The following is a 27,751-nucleotide window of genomic DNA, read 5'->3' on the forward strand; positions in this document are numbered from 1 at the left end:
CCCCGAGAGGAGGATCATTGATTGCTACGGCTGGGCAACTTCCGCCTGTAGCTGTAGTCCACCGGGCACAGGTTCAGATGTGCCTGGGCTAAAAGGAGGAATTGGGCTACTACCATGTATTTACTTATTTGGTGACTACGCCGTGCTGGAAGTTTATAAACGGTGTATCTACCTCGGCCCTTCCTGTTAGAAATCGCTCCCACCTAACTGAATGTGTGTGATGGCAGCAAGATTATTTTTTCCTCTACAGTAGTTAATTAAGGTCGATTTCATGCCATGATGGAGTTATGAAATCTATATCTATCCTTTCCCGTCCTCTCCTGAGCTGAATACAATCGTGCGAGGTAGTATTAACCAGGACCCATATTAACGATACAACCATTACGTCAAAGTACCGTTGTTGTGACACGGATGGCAGGTCGTTTATACCACGTGTGCCTCACCCGCCCTCTTCCCATCCCCCCTCTATTTCATCTCTTATATTACTCTAACCTATGCAACTTCGAATACATCATGTACTTCTCACGATACCTACCGTTACATACACGATCATATGATAAAATATTGATTAGGGGTTAATAGGTACGTCTTGTGAATACAAAGATAAGGAGTTGAATGTATTATTTATGGAAGATGCGACCAGCTGATTCAGACGCCGTTATCTGCGGTAACTAAACAATTTGCCTAACCTTTGAAGTAACGGATAACAAGTCTTGTATTCCACTCACCGGTTTTCTATACACAAACGATATACATATGCTGGGAAACTGTTAAACGCCTCGTTAGTTCTAACACGTAAATAATCATTGAAATATTTGCCCTTTGTGGCTGGCGTCATTTTTATGTCTCGCCAGGCATAAGGTAGAAATACTCTCGTTTACTAGCGAAATAATAGAGTTCCCTTACTGCGTTGGAGACCAAATGACTGCCTGACACTCAGTGACTCTCCTTATCAACATGTCATAAGAGTTTTGACCTACGGTACCTTGTAAAAATCTGAAAGCCCCGCGATCTTCTCACCTTGAGTGCCGTGTGCAACGCAGAGATCCAATATGGCGGTGAGAGAGGGACGTGCGCAACCCTCCAGCCTCCCTCTCGGTGGCGGGTTATCTATTTTCTGCCACAAATTTTCTTTATCTTATCGTTTACTTCCATTGAGAAACAGCTATCAGAATGACAATGCTCTTGGTATTGTTATAGTAAGGACCACAATCCTATACAATGCATGTCATTCTTAGCAGAAGCCGAAAATTTTATAGACGATGATTAAAAACAAAAGACGATCAGTACTAATAGGATCTTTGCCTTGTAGAGCCTTACTAAATGATCAAAGCATAGCCTTTGACCATGTGTAGTTAACCCTCTCATATCATCTATAATCACCTGGAAAGTGTAAACATGGATGCAGTGGGTGTCAATATAGGGAGCAGAGAGGAACCGGACGTAACGATAAATGCCATGGCCGACGAAGTAGAACCCTCAAATGTGACCCTAGGCGATGGAGTCTTAGATGATAAGCTGCTGGACGCTGTAACAACTCGCTTATCCCTCATAGATGAGCCTGTACCAGACACTATCAAGCCCACGTTTTGTACTCGTTGTAGGAGTATCTCGGCCAGCTTTTTGTCCGGTTCCTACGTGTCTGGAGGTCATGATAACGGAAGTATTGGCAGTCATGAGAGGTGCCAAATGCTTGATTCACAATCACAGTTTACCTTAGGTGACACTTCTGATGATGATGTTCCACTATTGAGAGTAAGTTATTGGGAAGAATTTTGTCATAAATTAGTTATATGCTTCCAGAATTATTTAGGTTACTCTGCCAGACCTTCATGATATTAGCAAAAATAATGAACCTCAAATTAACGATTTATATTGCAGTTTCATGCCCCCTTTGTCAGGTTGGTTGGTTAGGGGTGTTAGGTACGGTAGACTAGATTATTTAGGTTGGAAAAGCGCAGCATAATGGCTTTGTCTAAAACTGCAAAGATTTTGCTCTGCAATTTTGGGTAAAATTAAGTTATGGTTTGAAATAGTGCTGTATTACACCAGTAATATCACGAAAACACTGTACAGGAATACCTGTTTAAACTAGATTGGATTAATTTGTGGAGCACCCATTTTAATGAAATCAAGATTTGGTAAAGTTATATATAGTATAGTTTTGTGATTGATAATCTTGAAAGAGACCTAAAACTACTGGTACTTTACTTAGCAGTTTTCTGTTTTCTCTTTCACCTTAAATTGGGTTCTTTGAGTGTGTTTTCAGGTTTTGATGTTTTTTATTTCTTTTAAAAGTGGTGAAAAGTGTTTTAAAACCTGTGTTTGTTTATATTCCCTAACATGCCGAAGACAGACAGTCACCATTTTTTTTTTTTGTTTATCCAGACTTAGCCTAAATTTTCTCAACTGAACCCTACATTATTTATCCTAATCTAAATGGTTCTATGCTAATCTTACCGTACCAGATTTACCCTAACCAAACTTAACCTATCCCTTATGTATTGTATTTTCCTCGTTTATTATGGATCCTCTCCATATTTGATAACGTACTTCATTACATATTCCCAAAGTCACTGACTCAATTCAGAGGTAGGTAAAAAAAAAGAATACTGTATAATTTGTATGAGATGGTCCAGTGCCTGCTTGAAGAGTTAGGGTAACTTAGGATTACAGAAAGTAGTTTTACATCCAAACCAACTTCTTTATCACAATATTTGTATTTATTTCAATTTTTTTTTTAATGCCCTGATTATGTCTTCTTGATATCTTCCTGATAAACTTCCACTTATACATTCAGATGTAGAAATTTGTTTTAAATGATGACACATTCCTCCTAAATTCTACCTAGGAGTTTTTTTTTTTTTTTTTTTTTTTTTATGCAAGGAAGAAGGGACCAAAGACCAGAAGCCCACAAGATTTTTAACAAAAAAAAAATAAAAGATAACAAAGAGCCAGAGTCAAGATTCATTCATTTTGAGATGCCTGGACACACTGCATTTGAAAGACTGAGGGTCATAGGCAGTAGGAAATACAGACAGAGGAAGACAATTCCAGAGATGACCTATTGCATATATGAAGGACTGGGAATAATGACTTGCATTAGAGAGTTGGACAGAAAAGTGATGAGAGTTTGTTGCTTGACTGGTGCCACACACCTGCCATATTGTTGGAGGGTTTCAAGCAAACATTTCAGAGGAACAGTGACCATTTAAGTAGCAATAGAAAAGAGAAAAAGATGCAGCAGTGCAGCAGAGACAGAGGTTGAAGGGAGCCAATAAGAGGAGGAAAGTTAATGAGACAAAAAGCCTTTGATTCCACCTTGTTGAGAAGACCTGTGTGAAGGGAGCTTTCCTACACATGAGAGTTGTACTCTTCACGGACAAATAAAACCTGTGTATAAAGTCAACTGTGCAGGGGTAAAGAAGGCACAGAGTGGGTTAGACTAGGTTAAATTAGGTTCGATTACAATAAGACAGGTTGGGCTGAGTTTCACATGTTTAATCTTATATACTGTAACACAACATTCTTAAAATGACTGCAAGATCTCATAGTCTGTCTATGGCTAGATGCCATAATCTCATAAGAGGTGGCCATTTATCTTTGAATTACTGCTGGTTGTGTTACAGGGAGGGACATTAACCCTTTGCCAACTCACTTGCTGGCACATAGGGAACACATATGGATTGGTTATACAATTACCACCATATGGATTGGTTATACAATTACCACCCAGCATTGTAAATGGTTTGTGGCTTACAAGAAACCATTAGGCTCATCACTCACTGAAAAGCTACCCAAAAATGAAAGAAAAGCACCGATAGTAAGGGAAAGATGGGAGAAATAGGAAAAGAGGAGGGCAGGCACATAAAAAGAATGATAAAGGAGAAGGAAGAAGTAGCCAACACTACATCAGGTGAGTGAATGATGGTTGCCACCACCTACCACAGAGTGGAAGAGATTAATTAAATACTGTAGCTGTCTTTGGTGATGTCGCTAAGCAATAACTTTTTGCAAAATTCTACTCTAATTGAGCTTTCATTACCATAATATTTCTGGAAGGCAAGTAGCCTGTACCGGTACTGTGAGTGTGCCACTCAAGACGTGTATGTTAGTACTGATTTATTTATTTTTTCTGAATCTGTTGGTTTTAGTATTGAAATCCTTACACTAACATATTGAAGTGAAGCATAGACCATGTTGAAAGGGCAAAAGTCAAGAATGAGAGCAGTAGAAATTAGTTATTTGAGAGGAGCATGGGGAGCTACATAGAGAGACCAACAGAGTAATAAGGAAGTGAAGGAGTGGAGAGGATGGGGGATGATAATTGGGTGAGGAAGGTGAGAAGTGTTAATATTGGGGGTGGGGTTACGAGGGGTAGACCGAGAAAGACATGGGACGAGGTCATTAAGTGTGACCTCAGGGTTAAGGGACTGAACAGAGAGGCTGCAATGGATCGTGCAGCATGGAGAGCCGCCATTAGGTGACCAAGGCCGATGCATGCAAGCATGTTGGAGCCTTTAAAAACAAAACAAAATGATATATATATATATATATATATATACAGTATATATATGTATATATTATTATTATTATTATTATTAAACATATGTATATACCAGTATGTATATGTACATTACGTGTATATATATGGATAGATATAGATATAGATATATATAATATTATTAGACATGTCATATACCTATCTTCAGAATATTTTATGCTTACAGGATGAGGATGGTGGTGTTGAAGGTGGGTCAGATGGGATGTCGTCTACCCTCATCTCGGAACACTGCCACACGCCACGCCTCAGCCACAAAGCATCTCGCAAAGCCATGACCAAACTTGCAATGGCCTCCAGTCTCACAATGATTTTCATGGTAGATATGATAGCACTCCTCTAGCTGACTAACAGCTTTGATTAACCCTTTCAGTCTGTGAACATAATTTATATTTTATTCTTTCCACAACCGGACAGTTGTATTCAATTCAGTTATTGATGGAGGTGATTAAGGCTATTGTTTAAAAAAATCTCCTCCTAAGCTGAGTAAAATCATCTGGAGATGGCAAAAAAAAAAAAAATGTCTCTGGACTGAAGGGATAAGAAGTGTTTTGTAAACTGGATGGCATTTCAAGGTACAGTAATCCCTCATTATACGATGGGGTTCTGTTCCTGAAAACCCCATCGTAAAGCAGTCCATCGTATAGCAATCCCATCATAACATGGAGTCAGTGGGGATACGTTCCCAGATGTGCCTAAACTCTCACATACACACACACCTTAGCACTCACATATATGAAATATCCTTATGTTTAAACATTAAAAGTAACACATTAATAGTGAATAAAGAGAAAAAAACATGAAAACTACAGTATACAGTAGTTCTTACCTTTACTGAAGCAAGCAAGGGTTGTTTATGTGGTTCCTAGACAATTCGCCATGAAGTCGACAATTCGCCGTCATAATATGGACGTTCCCCGTTAGGACAATTCCCCGTCATTCTATAAATATACTTATTACTGATTAACTGATACTTTAATAACTAATTTTCAGGGGGATCTATCAAAGTCTATTTTCATTCAATAGCGTTGGCTTTGGATATTATTTGTAAGTTGCACTTTTAGACAATATTTAACTTGTTTCTACCTTGCTGTAGTTGACTTTGAATTATGTTCTAGCATCACCCATAGCTGTTTTCATTAATTTCCATTGGTACCACAATATCCTGGGTATATTTTAAAACGACTTTGAAGAGGTACAAGTACAGTACTAAAAAACTAGTGTACTTCCTAAATAAACTGATATGAAAATAAACGACGGGGAATCATCCTGACGACGAAAAGTCCCGATGGCAAATTGTCTTGTTATTGTTGTGATGGCGAATTGTCCCGAAACATTTATACAGATGTAATATGAAGATTATTCGTATAATTCCAAAGTATGTCCATCGTTCACTTAAGATTAGGCATTTATTTAAATGCCAATGTCTCGTATGTAGCCTTATGCTAAGATGAAGGAACGATCATAAATCAGCTGATTCACGTTTCAATATCTTATTATTTTTTCATTTAATGCCCATGATTTGATGCCATATTTTACATTTACTATATAAACAATAAACCACCATTACTTTTATAACTTACGTAATTCAAAAACTAGCGTACTTGCTAAATAAACTGATACGTAAATTAATGACGGGGAATCGTCCTGACGGCGAATTGTCCCGACTCGGCCTCACAGTCACAGCCCTCACTCATCAATGTCAGAACTAGCTGGCTGAGCAGGGCTAGCTAATGAGGCTGGACTGGTGGACAAGTGTGTGTGGTCCAATGCCGACAGTGTGAGGATGTTTTTGTTGCGTTTGCACATTCGTTGTTCACTGAGCCGCGGATGATCCATCGTTGTAGCAAATCGTTCCCATTGTATAGCGGGCATAGGGTACTAAAATTTTGACCTTGTATAAGCGAAATATCGTATAAAGAGGCATCGTATAATGCGGGATTACTGTATTTGCCTTATACTGTATTCTCATGAATATTGGAGACCCCCAAACTTGCTTACAAGGGTATTTTTGTGTATTGCAGGTTTGTACAGTTGCTCCCATACTTACAAACTTTCAAAGATACAGACTTTTCAGAGAAGCATTTAGAAATTGAGTTATTTTGTTATTGACATTACATAATATTATATCCAGCACAGTACAGTATGTATTAAGACAATGACAGTGCTGTTAATTACTGAATTTACTTTGCGGGATTAGGGCGTCGGGCTATAGATAGATAGATAGACTTGAAGTATTTGGTACAACAATTTCAGAGTTCTACTGGTGTTCACCAATGCTTTACACATATTTGGCCTCAGGTGTTGTGTATTTTGAGTTACAAAGAAAGTCTTGGAGCCAGGTTTGTAAGTACAGTAGTGGAGCAGCTTTTTTTTTTTTTTTTTTTTTTTTTTTTTTCCCGAGATTACAACTATCTGTATTAGAATGACACAAATAACACACAAAAGAATACATGGTTTTAACATGCAATGTACAGTAAAGATTAAGAGGAAGTGGTAGAAAACCTCTTAACCTTCCTTTTTTTTTTTTTTTTTTTTTTTTTTTTTTATAACTAACTTCAGACAGTTTATGTTCTGTTTTGGGAGAGAAATCGGTTTGCAAAAGTTTTAACCTATGGACTGTGAGAGGGGGGTTGCAGAATAGACACTGTGGTGCAGCAGTATCATCAATTTAGTAGCCGTTACAAATTTATATTATTCATTCATCCAGTATCCAATCCTACGTTGCCCCATGAGGAGCGTATGAGCTCAGGGCTAGGCAGTTGGTCCTGACATTTAAGATGAGAGTGACCAACCTCACTCATCCCTGAGTGGCATTATGTGAGCAATAAACCCCAATCACCCCTTGGATATAAACCTTCACCGGCTCAATCCGATTGGGGTGCAATAATTACCCACTAAACCACCAGGTGCCAATATATGGTTACATGGTTACCACCCAGCATAGTAAATGGTTTCCTGGTGTACAGACAACCATTTGGCTTGTCACTTAGTGTAGAGTCACCCATAGGCAGAAGGAAGGGGAAAGAATGAAAGACAGAAGAGGGAGTGTAAAGTCACCCGTAGGCAGAAGGACAAGGAAAGAAAGATAGAAGAAGATGGAAGGAAAGAAGGATGGAGGAGAAGACAAGGCAGACACACGAGAGCCGAACTACATTGAGTGAGTGGATGGTGAGCGCCACCACCTACCACAATCTTGGAAATGGTATTATACACCTATACATGAAATATTTTCACTAAGTTCACTGTAGTTACAGAATTCTTGTGATTGAAAATTTCTCATTAGGCAGGAAACTGGCACCTATACAAATGGTACTTAGTCTTGTCAAAACTGTAACCCTGCACGTGATGAGCTCCGGTCTGTTTATCTATCTATCTATTCCTAGATGCCTTAATCCCTTGTACGGGGGACCACAAACAAATCGCCTCCACATCATCCTGTCCCCCGCCATTTCACTGCACTGCTCCCAATTCACACCCTCTTCTCTCATATACCTCTCCACTCCATCCCTCCATCTCATCCTTGGCCCTCCCCTCCCTCTCTCACCCTCCACCTCACTCAATTACACTCTCCTCGTTCATCTCTCACTCTCCATCCTCTTCACATGGCCAAACCACCTCAGTGTGTTTCTCCTAATGCTTCCTATCAATCCACAGCCACACCACAACGCTCCTTCACATCCTCGTTTGTCAGTCTGTCTCTCCATGTGTCCACAGGCCCCTCTCCAATACTGTAACTCGTTTCCACTGCTCTCACTCTTGACTTGTGTCCCTCCAACAGCGTCCAAGCTTCACTTCCATATCAGAGTTGGTATCACAATACTGTCATGTAATTACTTTTTCACTTCCATGCTCACTTCCCTGTTTCCTATCACTGCCTTCAAGGAACCAGCAACCTTTCTTCCTTGTTGTACCCTTTCAAGCACTTAACCCTCCAAACTTCCATCCTTACTCATAACACTACCCAAGTACATACTTAAACGTACTCATATTTTCCATTTCCTCATCATTGAACCTCACTGTACATTCACTGACTTCACCTCTCTCAAAGACTATAACTATACTCTTCCCTACATTCACCTTTAAATTCCATTTCTTACACGCTCTCCCAAACTCATCCATCAAGCCTTGCAGCCCCCCTTCGTTTTCACTCAACAACACAGTATCATCTACAAACAACAGTACAGGGAGTTTCAAACACTGCCCTTTCTCATTAGGGCCACTCCAACATCCACTGCCCTACTTTGTATCTCTTTTATAATCCCATCCATATACAGATTGAACAACCATGGAGACATGACACATCCCTGTTCAACCCAACCTTCAAATAGAAAAACCGATTCAGTTCAGCATCCACATGCACTGCAGCCTTAGCACCCTCATGCATACTCTTCACAGCATTCAACAACTTCCCATCTACTCCATATATTCTTAATACTTTCCACAATCCTTGTCTGTCCACCCTGTCATATGCTTTCTCCAGATCCTTGAAGGCCGCATACAACTTTTTCCATTCTCTAGACACTTTTACCACTAAAGAACTAAGAATAAATATCTGATCTACACAACCTCTTCCCTTCCTAAAGCCTCCCTGTTCTTCTCCAACTAATTCCTCTGTTATTTCCATAACTCTGTCAATAAGTATCGTACCATATACTTTTCCTATTACACTAAGAAGACAAATTCCCATATGATTACCACACACTTCTTTTTCCCCTTTCCCTTTGTACAGGGGAATAATTATACCTGACTTCCAATCATCCGGGACTTTACCTTCCTCCCAGGCCAATCTGCACATCTTCCACATCCATTCTACTACTGTACTATCTCCCCCATGCTTCAGCATCTCACTGCACACTCCATCAATTCCTGGGGCTTTCCCCATTTTGACTTTCTTCAGTGCTTCCACAACTTCCATCCCACTGATTCCTTCGTGTCTTCTCACCTCCCTCCTTCTCCCAGCCATTCCCCAGCCACTTATACTCGCATCGTTTTCGTTCTCTGCGTTCAGTAATTCATTAAAGTGTTCTCTCCATCTACACACTTTTTCTCCCTTCTCAACTCGTAATCTACCATTTTTATCTTTCACTCCCGTACTGACTTCATTGTCACCCTGTCTGACTCTCTTCACGATACTTTTGGTAATTTATTTCATCATTCCCACTCTTCCCCTTGCCGCTGTCGGCCATGCATTCATTTATGTCATCAAAAACCAGTTTTTCAAGACAGAATTGAGCTTTCTTCAGGTACTGATGCTATGATAAATGAATTAGCAATTGCATCAAGTTTGTTCATAGTAGTTACTGTTGCTTTGCTTCTGGGCTCAACCTAGGGGGTGGGGATGAAAGATGATAGATAGCCTATTATCCCTTAAAAACTGTGTGATGCTACTCCTACAAGAAACTTCATGGTGCTTTGTCAAAAATTCCACTCATATGAGGTAGGTTGCATGCCCCTTGAATTGACCCATACAGGGTAAATCTCATGCCATGGGGTAATAAAGACTGTTTCTAACCCTGCCATCACAAATGAGTCTTCCAAAGTTAACTAAGTAATCTGGAGGTAGCTTGAACATTCTTAAAGTAATACATCATCTGATTGAAAGGTTTAATTCCACATGAGTATGGCCTGAGTGTAAAAGGTCCTTTAAACCTCTTGTTTCCTGTGTGTATGTGTGTGTGTGTGTGTGTGTGTGTGTGTGTGTGTGTGTGTGTTTTCTCTCATGCTCTCTAGATGATTTTAATCAATTTCAGGATAGACTTTTCAGACTGGTAAGATTAGATTTGCCTTAAATTAATCTCATCAATTCGTGAGGCCTTTCTTAAGTGTAATAAAATCATCTTATATAAAAATTCTAGTAAAATATGCATCGCTGGATTAACCCGTGGATTGCGAGGCACAGCTCAGGCTGAGTAGCGTCATGTTGCGAGCCACAGCTCAGGCTGTGCTGCCATGCATCACTGCCACCTACTCCACCCCTACACAAACTTATGTATGGCACTACACAAAGACGGAGAGCGAGAAATTTTTTTCTTTTCACCAGATGATGGCCTGGATGTTTATCTTTGAGCTTATAATAAACAAAAACAAAAAAAAATTGTTTTTGTTTCATTTTTTCACTACTTCCCTACATAAACTTACACATGGCCCTATGCAAAGACGGAGAGTTTTTTTTTTTTTTTTTTTTTTCACCAGATGATGCCCTAGATGTTTATCTTCAAGTTTATATTAAACAAAAACAAAAAAAATAAACTTTTTTCTTCATTTTTTGCGCACCACAGGGTGGGATAAAAAAAGGTAATTGTGAAATCCACAGGTTAAGTAGCAGAGCTAAGTATCTGTCACTACTGCAAAATCATTAGGTGATAGCTAGAAGAAAAAAGTATAAATCATACTGAAAGAGGTAATGTTCAGATGTGTATGGATATTTATTTTTTTCCTGATTAGTCACTTGAGAGTTTTTTCATATTTCACTCTCTTGCTGAGATTAGTGTATACACCTGATGTTGTTGTTGCTGTTGTTGTTGCTTAACCCTGGTTAGTCTGGCCAAGTAGATCCAGAAACCACAGGTAAACAACTGCTTCTGTTGGACCTTACTACAAATACAGTACGTGTAAAGCACAGTGTGTACACCACGTAGGGAACTGCCACTTCTTCGTACTAGACAGTGCCTTGCCAAGGTTGGACCAAGATCCTTGCCCATAGCAAGGTGCAAGAAATATGAGGAGGTTTGCCTACTTGGTGAACACCACAGCTGCATCACTCCGCCTAGTACACTGCACCGCCACATATAGGCTGCTCATCAGTGCCTGATGAATAAAGGTGAAATGCCATAACAGTAGAGATTAGGCTGATGGTGGCTTGTAAGAGTACAGTATTAATATATAAATAATGAGATACGTAGTAAGTGTAGAGTTATAAGATATATATGATGCCATGATAAGTTACAAGCTAATGACTGTGTGCCATAATCAAACTTTTTATCGGCTAGGTTTCATCTTATTCTTGCTAACATCAGATTTTATTCAGCATGAAGGAGACACTATAGACTGGAGGGATATGAAACAGATTTCATTTACCATTTCAGTGAAATAAATCTTTCAGAGTTAAATAAGATCATGTGGAGCTAGCATGAATTTAACCAAAAGATATCATAGTGAAGGGGTACATCATCATCATGACATTTTTTTTTTTCTTGTTCCCATCTGTGGATGGGGTGAAGTAGAACCTAGAAAACAAGGAGAGAAAAATTAAGAAAGTGGCCATTTACTATGCTTGTTGGTAACCATATAACCAAATTATGGCACCTGGTGGTTTAGTGAGTAACTAAAGCAATCCAGTCAGATTAAGCCGGTGCAGGTTTATATCCAAGGGGAGTTTGGGGCTTATTGCTCACGTAATACCACTCAGGGACGAGTGAGGCTGGTCACTCTCATCTTAAATATCAGGACCAGCTTGCCTAGCCCCAGGCTTCTACATTCCTCATGGGGCAACATAGGATTGGATGATGGATGGATGGATGGAAGAACTATTAGCAGCAAGCTTAGTGAAAAGAGCCAAACACTGTTTTGTACAGTACATCATTCAAGCCCATAGATTCCTGACTCCATGTTGTGGGCTAAACTTTTATATTTTATTTCTTTTATTTTTTTTGCCTGGCCCATTTCATTAGACATGCTGTTCACAGCAGGATACTCCTTCATTTGCATATACAGAATATATATATATATATATATATATATATATATATACAGTACATATATATATATATATATATATATATATATATATATATATATTTATATATATCCATCCATCCATCCATCCATCCATCATCTAATCCTGCGTTGCCCCATGAGGAGCATAGAAGCCCGGGACTAGGCAAGTTGGTCCTGGCATTTAAGATGATACATATATATATATATATATATATATATATATATATATATATATATATATATATATATATATATATATATATATATATATTATATATATATATATATAATATATATATATATGATTTTTTTTTTTTTTCTAAACCCTACCTCACTCATTCTGCAGTAGGAATAATAGTTGGCTGTTGATGAATTTTTATAGATGCAATGAACACACCTACAAATGGGTTAATTCTCAACTTGCCCTCCACAGATAGGTGAGGCAGTGGGTGGGTATCTGGCAAACAGCATCGCCATCATGTCTGATGCAGCACATCTCCTCACTGACCTCACCTCCTTCATGGTCTCCCTTATAGCCATTTACCTTGCCATGCGCCCAGCCTCCAAGAAAATGAACTTTGGGTACTATAGAGCAGGTGGGTTGCCTGTAAATCTTTCATTAAGGTGGGAATGTAGATATTTTAGCCCTGTAGCAATTCCTTGGGTCTTGGTAGAAAATGATAACTTCTATCTATCTGTGTATCTATGGCCAGATGCCATAATTCCATTAGGGGTGGCTATTTGTCTTTGAGTTAGTTATTTTACTTGGAGGGGCACTAACCCTCTGCCAACTCACTTGTTGACACGTAGGTAACACATATGGGCTGGTTATGTGGTTACCACCCAGTGTTGCAAATGGTTTCCTAACTTACAGAAATCCATTTATCTTGTCACTAAATGTAAAGTCACCTGAACAGGAATGAAGACTAATAAAAAGTAAAAGGAAAGATGGGAGAATTAGAAAGATAAGAGTCTATCTATTGCTGACAGAAAGAGAATGATAAAGATGAAGGAAGTAGGCAGCAGTATATCCAGTGAGTGGTTGATGGTCACCACCATCTACCACCAAAATGGTAACTTTCTGATGTAAAATTAATGCTTTCAGTATATTGTATGGGTGTATGTGTATAGTATGTAGTGTGTATTGTTTCTGTATTTTTTAATGAAGAAAAAGAACATGTATGATGTAATTTATTATCATAATGTACACTGCAATACAGTACTTTCCTGATGTAATGTAGCTTTGCTTCTCACTGTCATTTATGTTCTACAGAGAGGTCACTCACAACTTTTGTGGTTTGCTTTACTTACACCAACCACACAACATTCAGGTTTACGTTATATGTGCATTTTTCTGTCATCTGCATAGTGATAATGCAGGAAACATGATTGGCTGAGCAACTATATGTGTCCCAAGTTGGGTATACCATCTTTGTTTTGGTTAGAATATACTGACTACCAATATGCCTTGTTTAACATGCACAGCAACAAAGTGGTATTAACTTCCATGCTGAAAATTGCCCTTTCCACTTCAAAAATTTTGGTGGAAATACTCACCATACATTAATAAAAAGCCTTACACAAGTCTGGGAGGCTTGATGCCCATGTTTATTATATTTCAGTAGCAGAGCAGAAAATAACCATCATCTGATAACACACACACACACACACACAGAATTGGTTTAAAGTGTGCCATAATTATCCTTGATATGGTATGTGGGTTACAGTTCTGAATGATGTACCGTAACCAGAATTGAGGGATGTGTGAAGAGTAATATAAACATATTAATACTTGATCAACTGGGCAGGAACAGAACTGGAATAGCTGACATAACAACAAACATTACATTTCTGAGTCAGAGCTCATCCAGACAGACTGAGGTTACTGAACCACACTTTGAGACCAAAGTCTTCCCTGTTAGAAGATATAAGAGGCACATAATTCTGTGTGACAGCCTATGCCAACACACAATAGAGCCACACAGCACAAGCAGACACATTTGACAATCACCACACAGACATTAGAGTACCAGATCCTGTCCAACAAGATTCCTCCATCAAATACTTCAACACCAGCATTGAAGAAACACCCACATTCCCATTTTATGCACAGGGCAATACAACACCCTGATCCAAACACTATACTACAACTCCTTTCCCAACAACCACCCATTAGAGGTATCCATAAATAGATCTTATTAAGATCACCTTGCTAGGTTTAGATCAGGGCATCATCCAGTCCTCCAAAATTATCATCTCAGATTTGGGTTGAATGAAATCACAGATGATGTGTCCCCTGCTTGTAGAACAGACCCTTACAATGTAACTCACACTATGGAGCACTGCACAGCACATACCACGCTAAGCTTCAGACACATCAACGGTATAGGGAACCTACAACCTCATAGGAGCATTTGCTTATTTGCAGCCAACAGGTCTCCTTGGCCAGGCATGACGAGGATTGAGCAGCAACAACAACTGGCAAGAATTCTTGACTTAAAATACAAGGTCTCTTCAGAAAGTATCTGAACTTAGGCTCTAAAAAAATAAATAGCCAATCTTTTAAGCGAGGACACTAATCCCCCTCAGAGTAGGGCTCCTCTCACTTGACACGCATAGCCCTGCGTTCTTTCCGCTGCCAGAAACATTTTTCAGAGTTGGTTTTCGATATCTCCCGCAGGTGCTTCATCACAGTCATCATGATCTCTTCTCTTGGATGAACGTTGCTCAAGTGTGTTAGAGTGTGCAGATCATGATCCAGGCTTCCTGAAGACTGCAGTCACTGGAGTTGAGACTTGGGTGTACAAGTATGACCCAGAAACCAAAGCACAGTCATCCCAGTGGAAGCATGCCGGTTGCCTCGGGAAAAAAAAAAAAAAAAGCATGACAAGTCAGCAGCATGGTGAAATACACTTGCATCCTGACAGTTTTTTCTAACTACTGTGGTGTTTTGCATCTCCAGTATTCACCAGTAGGTCAAACTGTCAACAAACATTACTACCTTGACGTTATCCGTCGTCTTCGTGACGCAGTTTGGTGGAAGAGACCAGACTTTTGGAAGATGGCAAGTTGGAAGCTGCACCATGACAATGCTCCTGCCCATTCTTCTTAACTGATTCAGGAATTTTTGGCCAAGCACAACATCCCCCAGGTCCGGCAGGCTCCTACTCACCAGACATGGCTCTGTGCGATATTTGGTTATTCCCGAAACTCAAAACTCCACTGAAGGGTTCCCAATTGAAGACAAGAGAAGAGAGCAAGATGAATGCTACAAAGCACCTGCAGGATATACTGAAAACTGATTTTTCAAAAATGTTTCAGGCAGTGGAAAGAACTGTGGGCTGTGTGTGTCAAGTCAGAAGGGGCCTACTTTGAGGGGGATTAGTGTCTTAACTCAGCAGGTTAGCTATTTATTTTTTTAGAACCTAAGATCGGATATATACTCTGAACAGCCCTCGTAGATCCTAAAAGTGCAATGGGATCTCTGTTTGCCTATGTTTAATAGGTACCGATTTATAGTAATCCCGTCTACCAATTTATCATCATCATCATCGTCATCATCCAGACCCCTTTTCCTACCGAAGTATGGATAAGACATGATCGAGAAATGTGGAAAAAGAAAGTTCAAAAGTGTGAGAACTTTCAGTAGCATGCCCATTGAAATGGGCCACACAGTTAGCCACACATCATTCAAACCAGGGGAATCCTGGCTCCTCCTCCTAACCTTTGTGGCCTGCTGTACCACCCACCTTCAGTTTCACCCACTTGTACCTTTTTCACCATCCCATCTACATTCATCCTATCCATATGTCTGTACCTTTTAAGCATACTGTCTGGCAGTGTTTTATCAGGAAATTTCTTTAAATAACTCATTTTCTGCAGTTGGTGTGCTTGTGTATTTGTGCAAGCTAACACAGAAAGTTTTGTTGAACTAATTAATCCTGACAGTCAGAGGCTCCAGTTTCTATTTTAAGTAACCCATTTTCTGCAATTGATTATACTTATTTATTCCGTTAAGACAAATGCTATATGACTTCACTCAGTTAATAGAAATACTAGAAAGTAACATTGTGTCCACTGACATTTTTCTCTTTTATTTTAACCTTTTTTTTTAACAGATTCAGTTCATCTTTGGAGAGCATTTTGGTATTAAAGGGAATAATGAAGGCTCAATCTAACCCTTCAGGTTTGAAATCTCTCTCAAGGTGAATAAAACTTTCTTGGGGTATCAAGAATAATACAAAAGACATCATTGGAGTGAGGGGGTTTAGGGTTAAACCATAATGCATTTCACATTTACCATCAGAGGTGCTTGGTGCAGTGGTGAGCGTGCTGTTCATCTGGGTCGTCACAGGTATCTTAGTGTACGCTGCCATCCAACGAGTCATCACCATGGACTTTGAGGTGGAGGCAGATACCATGATCATTGTTGCTGCCATTGGAGTCGTCATTAATATTGTGTGAGTTGTTTGGAAAAGCATTATAAAATTTTATTTGTGGATCTGGAAAAATGTATTCCATGGTGAATAGAGAATGATTTTGAAAGGCTTTACATGTGTGTGGTATGGCTGGTAAGCTATTGAATGCTGTAAAGAGTTTTTATGGTAGTAGTGAAGCTCAGTGGTGGGTGGGGCACTCACCATTCACTCACTCGATGTAGTGCTGCTGTCGGGTGCCTTCCCTTTCCTCTCATCCATCCTTCTTTACTTCCTCTTCCGTGTATCTTTATTTCATTCTTTCCTCTTCCTTCTGTCTGTGGTGACTCTACACCGAGTGATAAGCCAAATGATTTCCAGTACACCATGAAACCATTTACTGTGCTGGGTGGTAACCATATAAGCAAATATTGGCACCTGGTGGTTTAGTGGATAATTAAGGTGCTCCGATCGGATTGAGCTGGTGCAGGTTTATATCCTATGGGTGGTTAGGGTTTATTGCTCAAGTAATGCCATTCAGGAGTGAGTGAAGCTGGTCACTCTCATCTTAAATGTCAGGACCAACTTGCCTAGCCCCGGGCCTGTATGCTCATGGGGCAACTCTGGATTAGATGATGAATGAATGAATGTGAAGCTTCTGTAGAAGTAGATGGATGTGAGAGTGGGTCATTGCTGTTTGAGTGAGACAAGGGTATGTGGTGCCCCCATGGTCATACAGTGTATAGTATCTTGTATATATATCTGTATATACTGTAGATAGATAGATAGATATACAGGGTCTGATAGAAAAGTATCCAACCTTTAACTGGTGAAAATAAAGCAAGCTTACGTACTGGGTTCAGACTTAAATCCCTTTCACAGTATACCTTCTGGGATTCAACACATTTAGCCTAGCAGTCCATTCATTGCAGGAAACATTTTGTAAGGTCAGTTTTGAGGACCACCAACAAGAACTTTGTCACATTTTTCTTTATCTCACTTGTGTCCTCAAACCACACACCCTTCAGCAGCACCTTCCGTTAAAGAAGTAGCTGATAGTCGCAGGGAGCCATGTCAGGAGAGTAGGGAGCCTGCTGGGCCTGTATGATCTTGTGTTTGGCCAAAAATCTTTGGATGAGATGTGATGAGTTGGCTGGAGCATTATTGTGATGGAGCTGCCAATCTTCCTCGTCCCATAACTATCATCTCATGTGATGCACTGCATTCCATTGGTAACGAAGAACTTCCAGGTAGTATTAGTTATTGATTGTTTGGCCTTCCTTATTGTACTCAAAATGATCAGTACCCTGGTAGTCAGAAAATATATATATATCAGCATGAGCTTCACCTTGCTCCGAACGTACGGTGCGTTCTTTGTCTATAACTTCATCGCCACAAGCGTTTTCAATCTTTGTGATGGTTTCAGATTGCGTGTCACCAAGTTTTGAACAAAATTTGATGCAATAGTACTGCTCAGTTTGCTAAGTCATTGTGGCACAGAATGAAAATGCAGGGAGCAAGAAGAACATTCCTCAAAAACACGATTCTCAGCAGCAGCTGGGCTGGGCGGCAGTGCTGAGCATATTCAAGCTTTTGCACAAAATTCAAGGTCACGCTACACTGAGCAGCATGCTCTTGTTCCTACTAGTTTATGAGAAAAAGAATTTGGTCAGATACATTTCAGTCTGACCTCATACGAGGTCTCTCCAAAAAGAAACCAAACTTTTTTAATAGCCCATCAACTAGCAGCCATATCATGATCTCAACAGGAGCACTGTGTACCAGCATCTTTGAGCTTTAGTCTGACACTAGCCGCATCACACCACGTTAGTTAATCATCAAAGGTCTGTACATGTGCTTGACTGAACTTGTTTTCAGTGCACTTGGCAAATTTTCTTCTATCTCCTCATTTATCTGAAATTAGCAACCTTTCAGGGTGAATTTCAACTTTGGGAGAAAAAAAAAAAAAAAAAAAAAAAGTCCACAGGGGCCAAATCCAGAGAGTAGGACATTTGAAGGATGATAGTCATCTCATGCTCCACCAAAAACTCATGGAAAAGGAGCAACACGTGAGCAAGTGCATTGTTATGGTGCAGCATCCAGCTTTTGTTCGTCCATGCCTCAGGCCTCTTCCTTCGCACTGCCTCCCTCAGACACTTCAGGATGTCCAAGTAAAATTCTTTATTGACTGACCACATGAAACAAATTCATCATGAATGCCTTCCAGTTGAGCAACTCTGACATGCTTTTTTTGTGGTTGCACTGATGATGGTCCAACGCATTGCAGTGGCTGCCTTTTTGTTTCAGCATTGTAGCCTTACACCCACATTGCATCACCTGATATGACATTTTTCAGATAGTTAAAGTTTTTCCCAGTTTGAAACAATTTCACTTGAACACATTGCACTTCAAGGTCCATCATTGTTCAACTTGCAACAAATTGGCAAGTGCACAAAACACACATTCACTCAAGCACGTATACCGTGATGATAAAGTGACACAGTACCATATGATGCAGCTAGTGTTTGACCAAAGCTCAGTGTCACAGGTACACAGTGCTCCCTTTGCAATCAACATACTGTGGCTGCCAGTTGGAGCTCTATTTAAATCCCCCCACCCCCCCACCCCCCAGACCGATCTCATATGTGTTGATAAATGGATAGATCGATTTAGATATATAGACTCATTATTGACGTGATTTTTTTCAATGGCGTTGCCTATAGACTTTTTTTTTTCCAGTCTGGAAGTATTTATTAATTATTTCCAAGGCAGGCACTGGCAGTAACCTGTTGCCAACCCACCAGTCACCTGCTGTCAGCTCCACCAATTTCCACCTATGCATCTCATTCTCACTTGTAATAAATGACAAAATATTCTTAGTGTCTGTAACTCCTTTTGTGGAATATTAAAGAAAAAAAATTATATAAATATGCATGCAGGCGGTGTTGGGGGCGCTCACCATCCACTCACTCAATGTAATGCTGCACTTGTGCCTGTCCTTTCCCATCTTCCATCTTTCCATCCTTCCTCTTCTGTCTTTCTCTCCTTGAGTCTTTCCTCTTCCTTCTGTCAACGAGTGACTCTACACTGAGTGACAAGCCAAATGGTTACCTGCTCACCATGAAACCATTTACTACGCTGGGTGGTAACCATGTGACCAATTTGTGGCGCCTAGCAGTTTAGAGGGTAATTAAGGTGCTTTAATCACATTGAGCCAGTGCAGGTTTATATCCAAGGGGTGGTTGAGGTTTATTGCACACGTAATGCCACTCAGGGATGAGCAAGGCTGGTCACTCTCATCTTAAATGTCAGGATGAACTTGCCTAGCCCTGGGCTCCTACGATCCTCATGGGGCAAAACTGGTTTAGATGAATTGATGAACGAATGCAAGTAGGCAGTGCCAGCCTGTCTCCATCATTACATACGTAGCAGGTGTCCTGCTTTCAGCTCCACACATTTTCATCAGACTTCTCTATCTTGCACTCACTTTTATTATACAGCAAAATATTTGTAGTATCTATAGCTTCTTCTGTGGAAAATAAAATGTTTACGTAATTGTGCACCAGACTGTGCTAATGTGTCTCCAGTATTACCATACATTCGTAGTTAGTTGCTGTCCCTATTTCCACCTCACATATATTTTCCTCAATTTTATTAAATAGCAAAATATTCTCAGTGCCTGTAGCTCCTTCTGTGGAAAATAATGCAATGCTTATGTAAGTATGTGCACTGGTGATCCCAGCCTGTCTCGTTTATGTTGTGTAGCTACATAGCTAGTCGCCTGCTTTCAGTGCTACTCATTATTGTGTATGCATCTCATTCTCACTTTTACTGAATAAGAAAATATTCTCAGTGCCTGTAGCTCCTTGTGTGGAAAGTAATGTTTGTGTAAAAATGCACGTTGACGAGGCCAGGCTGTCTTCTTTGTGTAGCTATTTAGCTAGTAGCCTGCTTTCATCTCTACTCATTTCCATCTGTACATCTCACTCTCACCTTTAATAAGTAAAATAAATAACAATATTCTTAGTGCCTGTAACAGAACAAGTATGCATTGTGAATGAGAAAAGCCTATGGTGAAATGGTGGTTTGTACATCATTCATTCATGCATCATCCAATCCTATGTTGCCTCATGGGGAGCGTAGGGGCCTGAGGGTAGGCAAGCTAGTCCTGACATTTAAGATGAGAGTGACCAGCCTTACACATCCGTGAGTGGCATTACGTGAGCAATAAACCCAAACCATCCCTTGGATATAATCCTTCACTGGCTCAATCCGACAGGAGTGTCGTAATTATCCATTAAACCACCAGGCACCAAAATTTGGTTATATGGTTACCACCCAGCATAGTATATGGTTTCCTGGTGTACAGGAAACCATTTGGCTTGTCACTCAGAGTAGAGTCACCCACAAACAGAAGGAAGAGGAAAGAATGAAGGAAAAAAAGACAGAAGAAGGAGTGTAAAGTCACCCTTAGTCAGGAAGATGAGGAAAGAATGAAGGAAAGGAAGACAGAAGAGGATGGAAGGAAAGAAGGATGGAGGAGAGGAAAGGCTTCCCTCTCCAACACCAAGTAGGGTGTATCTGAATAAGTTTGAAGATGGGAGAAGTCTTCGTAGGCCAAGAAGGGGGTGGATGGATAATGTGAATGTCATTGCAAAGGCATTGATGGGAGTTCAAGTTGGTTGGGTGAGGTATATACAGAGAAATGCAAAACAAGGGTTTGGCTTTCCTTTTTGACTGGATAGTTGATAAATTGACACTGTCAGACAGATGTATTTGAAGTGCATAAAAAAAAAAAAAAAAAAAAAAAAAAAAAAAAATGCAGATGGGTAGGAGATGGAGCCAGGGTTCTAGGGGCTTGAATGATGTGTGAATGATTGTATGATCCATTTCACTGGACAGGCTGATGGTACATGTATTTCTCCCACTTTTTTACTTTGTTTCCATGTCTGTAGATCATAACTCCCTCTATCCTTATGTGGACAAAAAAAGTGGGGTTTCAGGATAATGATGATGATAATCATAACACAGGCAGCTGGTACAGATCAGACCCTCAAATATAGTTTGACTGGAACAACTCTAGTACGCTATCCCAGTTGAAGCCAAACAGCTTATTTTGTTGAGAGTGAGTTGTAGGTACCTGAGAGTCAGGCTAGTATTATTTTCCAGCCAATCCAAGGTTGTTGTTGTTGTTGTTGTTGCAGAAGTTGTTCCCTAGGCAGCCTGGCCAAACAGCCCTGAGGTTGTTGTTGTTTTTGATGTTGCTTAACCCCAGTCTGTCTGGCAGAGCAGGCTTGTTAACCACTGTTTAGGGCCATCCTTTAGGAACAGTACAGTACAGTACAGTACACACTGTGTGCGGATCCGGCATTCCCGTGTGGTAGACAGCACTTCACCTGGGTTGGACCAGGGTCATTCCTATAGTGAGATGCATGAAAATATGAGGAGCTTTGCTTCCCAGGTGGATGCCATGGATGCTCCACCCAGGGTGCAGGGTGCACAGTGCCACCATATGTAGGCTTCTCATCAGTGCTTGGTGATTCTGTGTAACTGGTTCTTTATAATTGAGAATGAGTACCAGTTTTAGGAGCCAGAATGAGTTAATCTAAAGCTTCCCTCTTCTTGTCCTGGCAGCCTTGGTGTTGTACTTCATGTGGGCAGTGGAGGCCATGGTCACAGCCATGGGGGCCGGTCACACAACCACACCCACACCAGTTCTACCTCAAACACTTCGCAGCAGCAGCAGCAGCACCAACAGCAGAATGTTAATGTTAGAGCAGCATTCATCCATGTCCTTGGAGATCTCATCCAGAGTGTCGGGGTGCTCATTGCTGCATATATCATTCGGTTCTATGTAAGTGTTTTGTTTGATTTTGTTTTACCAGCTTCATCAGGAAGAAAGAGAAAGAGCGAGTATTGATGGGATACAGTTTGGGTTTATGCCAGCCAAGGGGACCACTGATGCCATATTCATTGTTCGACATTGTTCGAAAATTGGTGAGTAGTACAGTAAAAGTCCACTCATTTGGCATCTTCAGGACCAAGCAGATGCCAAAAGAGCAGAAAGTGCCGAATGACTGGAAAAACCTGCCAAAAAATTTCTAACAGTCATGGTTGGTCACTCCAATGCAATCATAGTGTCAAGCAAGTATTATTGGTTAACCCTGAGCACTAAATATTTAATAAGCAACTTATATTTAATGTATTTAGTGATGCAGTACAAATGAACTTACCTTTACATAGGTGTATTTACATTATACATTGTACACCATAAAATAGCACAACAAAGTTTTCAAACTTTCTAAGGTCCTGCTTACAAAGCCAGACACTCACGAGTCATGATGGCTGATGGCGCATGCAGTGTTGGCAAGCAGAAATCTTCAAAAGCGTTAAGCCCAACTTTAAAATGTGCTAAGTTACAGGTGAACTGTTCAAATTTTTGCAGTAATTCGGACTTCATAATGCGCTAGATATAGAAGAAAAGCTGATATTTATTGGTACAAAATTATCATGAAAAGCCCTAAATTATTATGAAAAGTGCAAGATCTAGCACCAACAGCGCCAGATTGGCAACTTTGGGCGCACGGTTACCAGCAACGAGCAGGTGACCCTGTCATGAGTGCCGATCGGCTCAGCTTATGTACTGGAAGAGCAGATAACCTTCGTAATGGGATTATTTATAAAAACCGCCGAAAGACCGGAAATACCATAAGACCAGTTGCTGAATGAGGGGACTTTTACTGTATGTACTGTATATAAAATAGCAGCAGTGCCGGGTTTAAGTATGAATACAACTTAGGCTTTTGAGTTTTTATTGTCACTTTACCATAGGTGTCCTTTTTTACATCTTTTATGTTTAATGGGGCTGGAATGTATTGGTGTAATGATGTGGAGGGGTAGATTGTGATGGTTTTAGCTGTTGAGAGGATGGAGGATGACAGTTGGATGCAGAAAGTGAGAAGTGTGAACACTCAGGGTTACGGTGCGAGAGGCAGACTGAAAAAAAACAGGGATGAGGTCATGGAGTGTGACATCAGGGATTAGGGACTGAATAGGGAGGCTGCCAGAAATCATTGAACATTGAGAGGTGCCTATAGGTGACCAAGGCCGACGCATTCAAGCATGTTGGAGCCTTTATAAATTATACAAAATTATCTATCTATCTATCTATATACCTAGGCTGCTTCCCCCAAGGAAAGGGAGGTAGCCGAGACAGGACGACTCACTCTCCATTTACTCATCCATTCAAACACATTTATTCGCATCTTAGCCCCAAAGGGGAGAACGGACAGATCCTCACCGCACCACACCGCACAAGGGTCAACTGCAGTTGACAAAATTATACATAATCAAAATTATACAAATATTTATACCCATACAGTGGCATAGAATGTCAATATGCAAACTACACCTAGTATAGGTTGGTTGTGAATTTGAGTTTGGTAGTGCAGTAGATGGGTTTCTGCCATTGACCCTTGGAGGTACTACCATGAGAGTGAAATGTGACTACAGGTTGGTAGCCAGCCACACAGTCATCACTTTCAGGCAGGAAACATTCAGTCACAACTAAATAGTCAGAGTCCAATCTGAGATTCATGTTGTTAAAAATCTAATGCACATCTCATATTACAGTAAACTCTCAATTATGTCATTGCAATATCCGGCCCAACATAGTATCTGGCGCTGTTATCTTAGCTCTATTAAAGCAGTATCCAGCAAAATTATGCAATATCTGGTACCGAAACAGGACGTAAATGGTGGTTCTATTCATTATCTGGTGTCAAGGTGTATCAACCAACTCATAAACGGTAGCCAACCAGCACTTTATTACCGTATTTTCAGTACTGTATTTTATGCTTAAAATTTTCATCTTTTACTCATGGGAAAGTTTTTAGGATAGAGGGTCTAGACAGTTAATAACGCAGTATCCAGCTCGACACCGAATATTGAGACGTTGGGAGGTACAGTACTATGCAATGTCCGGCGTTTCATGTTATTCAGCGTAGGGCATGGCTGAATTACGCTGGTTGATTGAGAGTTTACTATATTTATTTTTTCCCTGCCAGTTTCCAGAAACTGTTGGGAAGTAATTAGCTGGTTCTGGCATTTGATTAATCTTCCGGCTTGAAAAAAGCATCAGCTGTACCATGGCCAAGCTCAGTGTGGGGAATTCCTTTAAGAAGAACCATAGCATGACTTGTTTGATTAATTGGTCGAATGGACTTGGATTAAGTATCCCCTATAGGACCCCTGACGATAATGCCATTGAATCCATGTTAAAACATTTTCACATAACATGAAATTGCTTAATACTGAGGACCATTTGGCCAGCGAAACCCTCATGTTAAGTAAGAGATGCTTTGGTTATTTCTGTATTTTCCTTGGTGATGTAGTGATTAGAATGCCCCATTTGAAGTGACAACCATGCATGGGTTTGGTCTCCATGAGGTAACTGAAGGTTTTTTAGTCATGTATATTCCATCAGGTGAACTAGACTGACTGACCCTTATATATATGTATTAGACAATGGTAGCCTTGTCTTTGGCCCCTGCACTTCAGTGGGGTTACAGTGGAATTTGCTGTTACTGTTACCAAGGTGAAGAGGTCTGAGTTAAGACTGTTGTAATGCAAAGCACTTATTCTCATCTGCCAAGGAAGCTTCCTAGTACCTTCTCTTTTGCAACATCAACATATACTGCATCAGTGACATAGGCCACAGTACAGGGGAATATTGTGACACCATATTCAAAAACACTTATGCATTGGTAAAAAGGAGGTACTGGAAAGCCTGATTAGCTAAAGAGAATATGGGTCCAGAACATAATCTTTGTCTCCCCCCACAGCCTCAGTACAAGATAGCAGACCCAATCTGCACCTTCATCTTCTCAGTCCTGGTCATCTTCACCACGGTACCTATTCTAAGAGACCTTGCAATTGTGCTTATGGAGGGGGCACCACCTGGAGTAGACTATGCTGCAGTTTCTTCCAACCTCGCAGCTCTTCCAGGAGTCAAGATGGTCCACTCTCTACATGTGTGGGCTCTCACGCTAGACAAAAATGCATGTTCAGTGCATCTTGCAATTGGTAAGGCCTGTTTATTATTGGTACAGTAAAACCTCACTATAACGGACTAATTGGGGCCCGTGCTATTTCGAAAAAGTGAAATTCCCCTAAAAGCGACTTCCGGATTTCCCCCTGCTAGCCTGGACTTTTTCCAATATATCAGACATTAATCTGGATCGCACCAATGGTTTTTAAACTGTTTTCATAACCATTGCAGTACTGTACAGTATTATACATTCACTACAGTAATCAAATGGTATAAGTTACACAATAATACTGTACAGTACACTGATAAACATGACTTTTATTTACCTCATTGTGATGAACATAGTTGAAGTGGTCAGGCAGGCCAGACTGCTTGTGGCTTTATCGGACATTTTCCTATATATAAGAATGCCATCCAGTGGCTCCTCGATTCCGATAAAAGTGAATTCCGGTCTATTGAAGTCCGTTATATCGAGGTTTTACTGTATTTAAATATTAATTCAAGTTGAAGTGAGATTTGAAAGAAGTTTGATGATATGCTTATAGAACAGAAAGTGTCTGGATGTGTATGCAAACCTGAGAGTGCAAGAAGATAGTTTGAGCATGTGGAGAGAATGTGTGAAAGTGATTGGGTAAAGTGCTATGTAGATCTAAACATGACAGGGAGAGCCCTCATGAGCTGATATAAGAAAATATAGGATAGTAACAGCATTAGTAGTTATAGTCCCAGGTTCATCTGAAAAATGAACCTGGTGGACTTGAAAATGAAGTTGCCCCTCTGTAGTCCACCATCTTCCTTTTTGGGGTACAGGAGATTGAGGGTCATATGTATAACCAGGCAACTCCATTGGTCATGTCAGTACTACCACTTGAATGTGTCCTTCACCAGTGCCAAAATATGGGATGAGGTCCTCAGAATAAGCATAGGATTAGCAGACTTGACTGGAATGTTGTAAGAGACTGTACATATTTAAGAGGAGCTATCAGGTGACAAAGACTGACCCATGCAAGCATGGAACACCGCCTTTCAATAGGAATTATCCATCTGTGTTTCAGGCACAGTCACAGACAGACAAATTAATCACAGTCAGAGGCAGATAACTTGAACCTCATGGATCTTAATCAAGATGCAACCACCAATTTCGAGAAGTACTCCACTTGACTGCTAGGTTATGCAGGCCTGTACTGTATATAACTCGTTGCATATGATGTGCCTCACTCATTACCATGTAGCTACCATCTTGAGTCTTAACTCACTTCTTAACTTCTATCAACAGGTCCGGATACAGACCCTGAGACTGTCCTAAATGATGCTCAGCGAGTTATACGTACACGTCATCAGATCTTCCACACCACTATTCAGGTTGAGCGTTACCAACCTCAGCTGATGGATAATTGTCAGCAATGTCAACCACTTACATGATGACAACAGAAATTCCTCTAGATATGGTTGTGATGTATCACATACGTCTTCCTTCTTCCTACCTCCCCTGATCCTTTTCCTTACCCAGTTTGTGTATTATTCTGGTTGTGAATCTTCAGGATAAGGCTGTCTCATTTGAGCACATAATACCATCTGTATTGCCCACTGTCCTTGTTGCACTTCCCCTTGTATCTTCAGCAAACTACTGTATATCTTTTCTCGTAGCTTGAGTTACCCAAAGTCCACACTTGCACATACAGCTTCCATCACTTCATGCTTGAGCCATTATCTTCCATTTTCTCAATCTCCATCCTTTAACTTCACTCTCATCTGTTTGTCATCAGTTTTACCTATGTATCTCTGTTACATTTTGTTCTGGGGAATGCACTCAAGATAGACTCTAGTTCTGCTTTACCAGTTGTAAATACATTATATAATCTTGTGATAGAACTAGGAAGACAGTTGTTTTTTACTCTTTACATGCAGTTCTTCCTTCCAATTTCTTGAGTGTCAAGTTTTAACCCCTATTTCCACTTGATCTTACAGTAAGTCGAACTTTCTCAGTCCTCCTCAGTTTGCCTCTTT

General features: G+C 40.3%; 1 protein-coding gene across 1 annotated transcript; it reads left to right on the forward strand.

Annotated features, from left to right (window-relative positions):
* The first annotated feature begins 1,398 nt into the window (after positions 1–1,398).
* On the forward strand, positions 1,399–27,472 carry LOC145411168 (proton-coupled zinc antiporter SLC30A2-like). Its single transcript, XM_080281222.1, has 7 exons — positions 1,399–1,755; positions 4,731–4,880; positions 12,714–12,876; positions 16,587–16,740; positions 22,330–22,549; positions 25,539–25,779; positions 27,021–27,472. Exons 1-7 carry the CDS (start codon positions 1,399–1,401, stop codon positions 27,164–27,166), a joined length of 1,431 nt encoding a protein of 476 aa, XP_080137348.1. The 3' UTR covers positions 27,167–27,472.
* Positions 27,473–27,751: the final 279 nt, after the last annotated feature.

This window comes from Coenobita brevimanus, chromosome 88 (assembly GCF_032717465.1).
Source record: "Coenobita brevimanus isolate Jiangsu-jjx chromosome 88, ASM3271746v2, whole genome shotgun sequence".
Classification (NCBI taxonomy): Eukaryota; Metazoa; Arthropoda; class Malacostraca; order Decapoda; family Coenobitidae; genus Coenobita; species Coenobita brevimanus.

Bases quoted from the DNA above. Each gene is read 5' to 3' on its own strand.
- LOC145411168 (XM_080281222.1), top strand. From the start codon at position 1,399: ATGGATGCAGTGGGTGTCAATATAGGGAGCAGAGAGGAACCGGACGTA. The intron at 4,881-12,713 runs GTAGATATGATA...TGCCCTCCACAG, and splicing joins GTCTCACAATGATTTTCATG to ATAGGTGAGGCAGTGGGTGG. The intron at 16,741-22,329 runs GTGAGTTGTTTG...TTGTCCTGGCAG, and splicing joins GGAGTCGTCATTAATATTGT to CCTTGGTGTTGTACTTCATG.